At 43.1% G+C, this 10224-nt stretch overlaps 1 protein-coding gene across 2 annotated transcripts in view; it reads right to left on the bottom strand.

The window, feature by feature from the left end:
* Window positions 1-279: 279 nt before the first annotated feature.
* LOC144695943 (bone morphogenetic protein 7-like) overlaps window positions 280-10224 on the bottom strand; it is a 71610-nt gene continuing 61665 nt past the window's right edge. For both annotated transcript variants that reach the window (XM_078567042.1, XM_078567043.1), the window contains exons 6-7: window positions 3686-3796; window positions 280-972 (exon numbers count right to left, since the gene is read on the bottom strand). In XM_078567042.1, coding sequence (XP_078423168.1) covers window positions 823-972; window positions 3686-3796 — 261 coding nt within the window. In that variant the 3' untranslated portion in view covers window positions 280-822. The remainder of the gene's footprint in view (window positions 973-3685; window positions 3797-10224) is intronic.

Below are 10224 nucleotides of genomic sequence, written 5' to 3'. Positions count from 1 at the left end.
ATCATTTTAGGAAAAGCTACACTGTATTTATTTTTCTTACTGCAAGTCATCAAAAAGGTAACTTGATTCCATAAAATCTCATCCACTTGGGGACTAGAGTTCAAGATCGTAAAGTACTTATAATTCCATGAATATTGAATGGGCAATATCTAAATAAAACACAATAAGAAGCAATGAGTCTTTCAGTAATAAGTGACATGGCTCGCGGTAAAGAAGCATCTCAATGATACTTTAGGGTCTACCCGGTTTCTGACATAAGCAAAAATTGAAACGCAAAAGTGAGGATTAAATTTATTAAAAAGTTACTTTAAGTTATGTTTTTTCAATCAGTAGTGCTGTGTCAATCAAAGTAATATACAGAAATGTCTGTTGTAGTAAGAGAATGTACACAATGGGGAGAATAGGGTGTGCAGTATTCTCCACCAGTGGATTATAGAGTCTCAGTCACCAGCAGGATAAATCAATGTCTCCTTTCTCCACATTGTCTATTTTTTTTATACATGGGCAAAACAAAAAATCAATGTAATCTGATATTATCACAAATATTAATAAAAAGTTTCTTGTCTTGTGTTGAAGTGCAAGTGCTTTGGTATGCTTGGGTACAGTATTTTGAACCATGAAAAATATATCTAAAGGCTTCAAAGATGACATTCTATTGTGAAGAACTAAATCAAATTGTGATATATTAGATATTATGTCATTAGGTAACATGGGAACCTGCAGTGCCTTGTTCACCGGGTCTTTTTTTCCGATGTTATTCTTCCAGCCGCCTAATGTTTTGAATATTTGACCAAGCACAATTGCACCACATATGGATACTTTTTATTGACAGCCACATGACTTTGCCACCATGTTCCGGTACTTTTTTAATATCACATTGTATTTCTCGTCAAAGTAGAGTACTGAAGTGGCACTGAGTTTGGTTGGTGCACAGCATGGTTTTGGAACTGCTTCTGGCTTTAACAGATGAGCCTGTTAAGAGAATAAAATATTTTAAATCTTTTTTTTCAGCTTTTTTCTTCCAATGCACGACTACCCAATTTTCTTCTCTCCTCCTGTTAGTTTTGTACACCAGGTTCATTGTTCATCAATGCTACTCTTTGGCCAGTACTTCAGAAAGCTTGCTTAATCAGTGCATCAGAAAATTTTCCATTAATCCTATCATACTGCCTGAAAGTGTCAAGACTCAATGCCTAGAAAAAATTCATATACAAAAATACCTGAACTATATTGACATAAAGGCCCTTATCAAGGTCAACCTTAGAGGAATTCGGGGCAAGGATTGGTTCCACAGAGTCTCTTCCCCTTTTTATGGTTGTTTCAGAAATCAGACTGCAGGATGGATGCTCCTTGTTTCTGCCAGGTTTACCCAGTGCTCATTTCAGATTAGGAGGCATGACTGACAAGGTGATGCCACCTACCAAAAGACCCCCCAGTTCCACCTCCTTTGCCTTCAACAGGAAAGCATGGAAGAATGATGCAGGGCCATGCTGCTTTCCAGGATGGCAGATCAGGTGGGGCCCATACGACCAATTTTTGAATTGTATTTTATTGTAAAGTGATTGTTAGGTCAATTACCTTAAAATAATAGCCCTGATTTTGTGAAGTATTGACAACAAAGCAGACAGCATTTGGTACTGTACTATCTGCACTCCTGGGGTTAAATTATGTGGAACAATTACACGAACCTGGCAATGACTTTGGGAGTCTGTGGCAATGCCTTATCAATTACATTGTTAAGGTTTGTTAATGTCAATTACATTGTCAAGGGAAACAGGACATGGGTATTTGTACACACATAAATAGGGGATAGCTGGGGCACTGGGTAGAGGTGAGGAGTGTTGACACTAAACAAAGTCAATAAACTCTCTCAGCAAGGAAGTTGTCCTAGTTTTGACTTCAAAAACTGGCGTGGATCCTGTTAACAGTCTGCACATGCACAGGATAACATAGAAATCTAGAAGTTGCTATCAGGTAATTCTAAGGTTCGCTAAATTTCTAAACCCCAATAATCTTTGGTAAATTTATGAGTTAACATGAACTTTCAATCTTATACTGTTGGTCTCACTGTAAAGACCCTTGAAAAAGTTCCACTTATTGAATGAGATGTAACTGGGTTTTTGATGGCATTCTAAGTTGATAATTACTGCTAAATACCCTCACTGGCAATATTCCCACTAAGCTGTGCAGCCGCGCAGCAACCCAGAAGCTTCTGCACAGACCAAACATAAATTGACCCCTTTAAGTTACCACACGTGTGGTCACTCAAAAAAATTTAAAGGTCCCACACACTTCAATGAATAGGCCGTGTACAACAACAACAATAAAAGAGGGACATCGCTTATAGGTCCTAAAAAGCTAAATTTTACATTTGTGAAATGTCAAATTTCTCCCTTATGATAGAAAAGCTTGACAATTTAAGTTTTTTTAAGGTTTAACTTTATTTTAGCTTCTATCTTAATCCAATCACAATCACTTATTTAGCTATCTGAAATTTTAAATTAGAAGTGAAGAGATTCCATTGTTTTTACTTCCTGTTTTGCTTCAATGTGATTGGCTACACCTTGTTGCTGTCATTATTGCTGCTGCAAGGCTGGAGGTCCCCTTGACCTGGTACCAGATTTAAACTGCCTCTGGGAAAGGAAAAGGCAGGCCGCAGAGATCGCTAGATTTTTGTCGACATCTTTCTTTGAGGCCAGTAATGAGCACTCCACTGACTGCAAAATTCAGGCCATTCTGAATATTTGGCCCCCTACCCTCCTCCCCCATGGAGCAGTAAGAAGTCCATCTCCATCCTGGGATTTGGGACAGTATCAGCTCTAGGGCAAACTAGCAGGCAGAAGTGATGCCCTCCTGCGCTCCTAATAGCAGTGGCCTGACAGGAATTTACAAGCTTCCCATTTGTCAGCTTGGTTCAGTTGGTAGTGGATTCAAACCCCATTCCAGGATTTGAACATGTCATCTAGGCTAACTCCTCAGTGAGATACTGAGAGGGTAATACTTGAGCAGAGGTGCTGTTCTTTGGATTAAATGTCTTTGATCTTTGTTGGATCATTCTGTGTGCAAAATGGCTGCAGTCTTTATATACATAAGGATGTACACAATGCTATTCAAAGTAATCCACTCTATAAGAAGAGCTTTTAGAAATTTCTGAAGAGACATAGGAAGAGCCATTTAAACATGAATTTTGCCTTTAATATTCTAGTCATAAGGATCATCTTTCCTCTAATTTAAAACCTTTTTGGCTGGCAACTGTTGTAATATACCTTTAAGCTATAGCAGCATGCCATAACTAGAGGGGAAGTGTGACATGTGATCCAGTCTCAGTTTCATCTTTGACCTGTGAGCAGAACAGAGTACACAGCTCTGTTGCTGATGTTTTCAAGCTTTCTATCTTTGTATGGCTGTCCTCATGTGCCGAGTTTAAATAAATGAACCCATGTGTTTACACAATCCCCTTTGAGTGATTGGTGCTTTTATACCATTGTAAAACACGACAGCATTGAGCTGGATCCACAAGCAGGATGTATTTCAATATTATGCCAACAAGTGCATATTTATTTCATATTTGATGCATGTTTCACCCGAGTGACTACTGCAAACTGTTATACAAGACAAAATGCATGGAAGAGCTGTGCAGTATGCAGGACCAGCCTGATCCTAGTCAGGGAGACCATACACTTACCAATGTCTGAACAATCGCATGGTTGGTTGCATTCATGTGGGAGTCAAGTGGAAATGAACATTCTCCATCACAGTAAAATGCTGCATAGCCTTCTGGTGCAATTATCCAGTCCTACATTGGTAAACAGAAAAAGTTAATCCACACAGACCACCACAATATCCCAATTCCTCAAATTTGGCCAGATTGTCTTCAATAAATAACATTTCTACAAAATCTTTATTCATCCCACAGTGTCTATCCAATTAAAAGGAATTCACACTCATCAGTGGAATGTAATCCAAGAGACGGGGGTCTTGGCCACCAGCTGAAGAGCCAGTGAGAGCCTGGCGTCACCTCCTTTACGTGCCAGCCAGGCTCTTAAATGGCCAGCAGATCAAGGCCCCCATGGATGGAAATCCCACAACCCACATAGGGCTGCCAGCCAATCGGAGGATGGTAGTTCCTCATTGCTGTCAGTGCCACTGTGGAACAGTGGAAGCCGCTGGCAATGCACTCACCAGAGGCCCAGGATCAGTGAGGGACCCCACGCCACAGGTGAGTGAGGGCGGGATGGGGGTTGCGGGACAAGGGTTGCAGGAGAAAGGGAGAGGGGAGTCGGAGGCAAGGTCCTGGGAATGGCTTTCTGGGTGCACCCCTTCCTGATGCCAGGTCCCTCAATCAGGCATTGAGTACCTGACAACAAGAGATGCCCCCCTAAGAGCCCGCAAGCAAGATTGGGACTGCCCTGCTCACTGCTGGTTGAATACCATTGGCGACAGGATGAAGCCCTTACCTGGGCATAATTTCCCACTTAAGTGCCTCAATTGGCATTGGGACGAGAAGGTCATTCACAAGCCTTCCCGTCCCAGACTTAATCTGGGCAGCAGCGGGATCACCATTGGGCACACTCCGGGCCGATTTAAGCTGCCTCCAAAATAGCCTCAGGGGAGGACATTAAATTCCATCCATTAGCGTCTTAGAATTGAAAGCATCATTTTTGTACAACAGCTTAAACCCTTACAGCGTAAATATAATTGATGTTAGAGAGGGAGTTAACCCTGATATCCATTCCAGCTCTTTATACAAGTTTGACCATCTGCTTTAGACTATAGGCAGGTCCAAGAAAATGACTGTTTGCCTTGGACCGACCAGTTTTGAAAGTTTTCACCAAACACATTGTGAAGTTGAAACAAGCGCTAGTCACACATCTGCAGTAGCTATACCATTGTAATATTAACTCTAAACTACAAAAAGTACAACTCACAAAATGTTAGCATGTAGGTACAGGAAGTAATTAGAAAGGCAAATAGAATGTTGCTTTTTATTACAAGGGGGATAGAGTATAAAAGTAGGGAAGTCTTGCTCCAACTGTACAGCGCATTGGTGAGACCGCATATGGAATATTGTGTACAGTTTTGATCTCCTTACTTATGCTTGCATTGGAAACAGTTAAGAGAAAGTTCACTAGGCTGACTCCTGGAATGAAGAGGTTGTCTTGTGAGGAAAAGTTGAGCAGTTTGGGCCGATATTGGAATTTAGAAGTAGGTGAGGTGATTCTGGGGGACAGAATTAATCTACACTTGGAGAGGCAGGGATTAATCAAGGACAGTCAGTATGGTTTTGTTATGGGGAGGTCATGTCTGACCAATTTGATTGAATTTTTCGAAGAGGTGACCAGGCGTGTAGATGAGGGCAATGCATTTGATGTAGTCTACTTGGACTTCAGCAACGCTTTTGATAAGGTCCCGCATGGGAGACTGATAACGAAGGTAAAAGCCCATGGGATCAAAGGCAATTTGACAAATTGGTTCCAGAATTGGCTGAGTGGCATGAAGCAGAGGGTGATGGTTGAGGGGTGTGTTTGTGACTGGGTGCCTGTGTCCAGTGGGGTTCCACAGGGATTGGTGTTGGATCCCTTGCTGTTTGTGATATATATAAACGATTTAGAATTGAATGTAGGAGGGTTGATCAGTAAGTTTGCGGATGACACGAAAATTGGTGGGGTGGTAAATAGTGAGGACGATAGCCTTTGATTACAGGAAGATATAGACGGGCTGGTCAGATGGGCTGATCAGTGGCAAATGGAATTTAATCTGGATAAGTGTGAGGTGATGCATTTGGGCAGGATAAACAAGGCACGGGAATACACGATGAACAGTAGGACCCTGGAAAGTACCGAGGATCAGAGGGACCTTGGTGTGCATGTCCACCGGTCCCTTAAGGTAGCGGGACAGGTAGATAAGGTGGTTAAGAAGGCATATGGGATACTTACCTTTATTAGCTGAGGCATAGAATATAAAAACAGGGAGGTTATGCTGGAACTGTATAAAACGCTGGTTAGGCCACAGCTAGAGTATTGCATGCAGTTCTGGAATCTGCATTATAGGAAAGATGTGATTGCACTAGAGAGAGTGCAGAGGAGATTTACCAGGATGTTGCCAGGGCTGGAGAGTTTTAGTTATGAGGAGAGATCGGATAGACTGGGGTTATTTTGCTTGGAGAATAGGAGATTGAGGGGGGCATGATTGAGGTGCTTAAAATTAAGAGAGGCATAGATAGGGTTGACAGGGAAGAACTTTTCCCCTTGGTGGAGGGATCAATAACCAGGGGGCATAGATTTAAGGTAAGGGGCAGGAAGTTTAGAGGGGATGTGAGGAAGAATTTTTTCACCCAGAGAGTGGTGGGAATCTGGAACTCACTGCCTGAAAAGGTGGTAGAGGCAGAAACCCTCATAACATTTAAGGAGTATTTGGATATGCACTTGCGATGCCATGGCATACAAGGCTATGGGCCTAGTGCTGGAAAATGGGATTAGAATAGTTAGGTACTTGTTTGACTGGTGCAGACCCGATGGGCCTTTTTCTGTGCCGTAGACCTCTATGACTCAATCTTATTGAAACATAAGATTCTGAAGAGGCTTGACAGGGTAGATACTGAGAGATTGATTCTTCTTGTGGGGGAACCTAGGGCTAGGCGGCACAGTTTAAAAATAATGTGTCTCCCACTTAATATGGAGATGTGGAGGACTTTCTTCACTCAAAAGGCCATTTGGAATTCTCTTCCCCAGAAAGCAGTGGAGGCTGGAATTATTGAATTTATTCAAGGCCGGGTTAGACAGATTTTTGATTTACAAGGGGGTCAAAGGTTTTAGGGCACGGGCAGAAAAGTGGAAGGCCACAATCAGATCAGCCATAATCTTATGGTGAAGTAGGCTTGATGGGCTGGATGGCTTACTCACAGAATTTTTACCGTGCAGGAGGCCATTCGATCCATTGTGTCTGCCCTGGCTCTCCGAATAAGCATTTCACCTTGTGTCATTCTCTTACCTACTCCGCATTACCCTGCTACATTGTTCCTTTTCAAATAACAGCCTAATTCCTTCTGAATGCATCAACTGAACTTGCCTCCACCACACTCTCTGGCAGCGTATTCCAGACCTTAACCAAACGCTGCGCAGGAAAGTTTTTTCATTTCATATTTGCTTCTTTTGCAAATTACCTTAAATCTGTGCCTTCTTGTTCTTGATCCTTTCACAAGTGGAAACAGTTTCTTCCTATCTACTCTGTCCAGACCCCTCATGATTTTGTATACCTCTATCAAATCCCCTCTCAGTCTTTTTTTCTCCAAGTGAAATGGTCCCAACTTCTCTTCATAACTAAAGTTCCTCATCACAGGAACCATTCCCTTGCATCTTTTCTGCACTCTCTCCAGTGCCTTCACATCTTTCTTAAACTCAGGCACCTAGAACTGGATGCAGTACTCCAGCAGAGGCCGAACTAGTATCTTATACAAGTTCAACATAACCTCCTTGCTTTTGTATTCTACGCCCCTATTAATAAAGCCTAGCATACTGTAGGCTTTTTTAACTGTGCTCTCAACCTGTCCTGCCACCTCCAATGATTTATGCACATATACATCCAGGTACGTCTGCTCATGCACCTCTTTTAGAGTTGTACCCTTTATTCTATATTGTCTCTCCATGTTCTTCCTACCAAAACGAATCACTTCACATTTCTCTAAATTGAACTTCATCTGCCACCTGTCTGCCCATTCCACCAACTTGTCTAAGTCCTTTTGAAGTTCTGCGGTATCCTCCTCACCATTCACAATGTTTCCAAGTTTCATATCATCCACAAATTTTACAAACCTTCCACCAGTCTGAAAAACATCCATTAAGCACTTCTCTCTGTTTTCTGTCATTCAGCCAATTTAGCATCCACGGGGAGAATTTTCTCCCCGTTGGGCGGGATGGGCAGGAGTGGGCGCGCAGCCGATCGCTGCCCGTGATTGGCTGCACGCCACCATTTTGCGTGGGCAGGCCAATTAAGGCCTGCCCAGCGTGACGTGCACCCAGAAGCGCTGAGTGCTCCCTGTGCAGGCAGGGGGAGGAGGGAGAGCCGGGGCCTGTGCTCTTGCGTGCATGTGCGCGAAAGAGTGCAGAAATCTCCCTGAGGCACAGAGCTGCCTCAGGGAGATTATTTTCTTTATGAAAACTTCAACAAAAATAGAAAAAAATTATTCAGACTTGTCCCCTCATGTGACAGTGTCACATGAGCTGGGACATGTCAATGAGTTTTAATAAAAAGTTTTATTTAATTAATAAACACTTCATGAAACCTCATCCCGCCTGTGGATGAGATTTCATGATAAATACGAAGGCCGCCTGGGCTCTTCGCCGGCCCGCCAACCTTAAGGTTGGATGGGCAGCCCTGAGAATCAGTTAAATTAGTTAATTAATGGCCTTAATAGGTCTTTGACAGTTCGGTGGGTGTGCACCGACTCCGCTGCACGCCCGCCGAACTGAGGATCAGAGTGACACACGGTGATGTCAGGACACACGGCTGATGTCACCGCGCGTCATTTTACTCATCGGCGAGCAGGGCCCGCCCCCGCATGCTGACCAGAAGATTCAGGCCCATGTTGCTACTTTCCCTATTATTCCACGAGCTCTAACTTTTCTCACAAGTCTGTTGTACGGTTCTGTATCAAATGCCTTTGGCAGTCCATGTAATGACATCAACAGCATCGCTCTCATCAACCCTCACTGCTACCTCTTCAAAAAACACTAGCAAGTGAGTTAAACACTATTTTCCCTTAACAAATCCATGCTGGCTTTCCTTCATTAACCAGCATTTGTGCATGTGGCTATTAATTTAGTCCTGAATTATTGTTTCTAGAAGTTTCCCCACCACCAAAGTTAAACTGACTGGCCTGTAGTTGCTGGGCTTATCTTTACACCCTTTCTTGAACAAGGTGTAACATTTGCAGTTCTCCAGTCCTCTGGCACCACCCCTGAGTCTAAGGGAGACTGAAAAATTATCGCTAGTGCCTATGCAATTTCCACTCTCCCTTTCCTTAGTATCCTTGGATGCATCTCATCCAGTCCTGGTACCTTATCAACTTTAAGTAAAGATAGCTTATACAATACCTTCTCCTTATCAATTTTAATCCTTCTAGTGTCTGAATTACCTCCTCTTTCACCATGACCAGGGTAGCATTGTTCTCCTTGGTAAAGACAGAAGCAAAGTATTCATTTAATACCTCAGCTATGCCCTCTGCCTCCATGTGTAAATCCCCTTTTTGTCCCTAAATGGCCCTACTCCTCCTTTTACCAGCCCTTCACTATTTTTGTGCCAAAAGAAGACTTTGAGATTCCCTTTTATGTTGGCTTCCAGTCTCTTTTCATACTCCCTCTTTACTCATTTGCATTTTCACCTCCCCTCTATACCTTCTATATTCACCCTGGTTCTCAATTGTATTGCCTACATGACACCATAAGTGCACTTTTTCTTCCTTATCTTAATTTCTGTCTTTTTTGTCATCCACGGAGCTCTGGATTTGTTTGCACTACCTTTCCCCATTGTGGGAATACACCTTGACCGTGTCTGAATTCTCTTCTTTGAAGGTAGCCCACTGTTCAGCTATTGTTTTTCCTACCAAACTTTGACTCCAATTTATTCGGCCCAGATCCATTCTTACCCCATTGAAGTTGGCTTCCCCCCCCCGTTAATTATTTTTACTCTCGATTGCTCTGTGTCCTTTTCCAGAGTCAGCAAAACCTTATGACACAATGGTTGCTGTCCCCTAAATGTCCTACTGACACTTGATCCGCTTGGCCCACCTCATCCCCAAGAACCAGGCCCAGCAGTGCCTCCTTTCTCATGGACTAGAAACATACTGCTGTAGAAGATTTTCCTGAACACACTCCAGGGGCAGAATCTTTAGGTTGGTGGGCCGGCGCGTGCCTGGCCCAATCGGACATGAAATTGAGCAAGATGACGTTGGGCTAGCGTGCTGACGTCATCCCACATTTGTGAGATATTTCGGTCGGCGGGAGCACGCAGAAGTGGAAAGCGCGCCCACCGACAATTAAGAGGCCAATTAAAGTAATTAAAGTTGCAATTGTCTTTAATTTTACATTGCCCGTCCAACCTCATGGTTGGCGGACGGGCGAATTGGCCAGACGGGCTTTGCGTTTTTCTTCAAGCCTCATCACAGGCGGGAAGAGGTTTCCGTTATTAAATGAAAGCAAAATAAAAATCTATGGACAGCATTTTCAT

This window comes from Cetorhinus maximus, chromosome 21 (genome assembly GCF_964194155.1).
Source record: "Cetorhinus maximus chromosome 21, sCetMax3.hap1.1, whole genome shotgun sequence".
Classification (NCBI taxonomy): Eukaryota; Metazoa; Chordata; class Chondrichthyes; order Lamniformes; family Cetorhinidae; genus Cetorhinus; species Cetorhinus maximus.
Note: the sequence above shows the minus strand (reverse complement) of the source record. Positions and strands in the feature narration are given on the sequence as shown.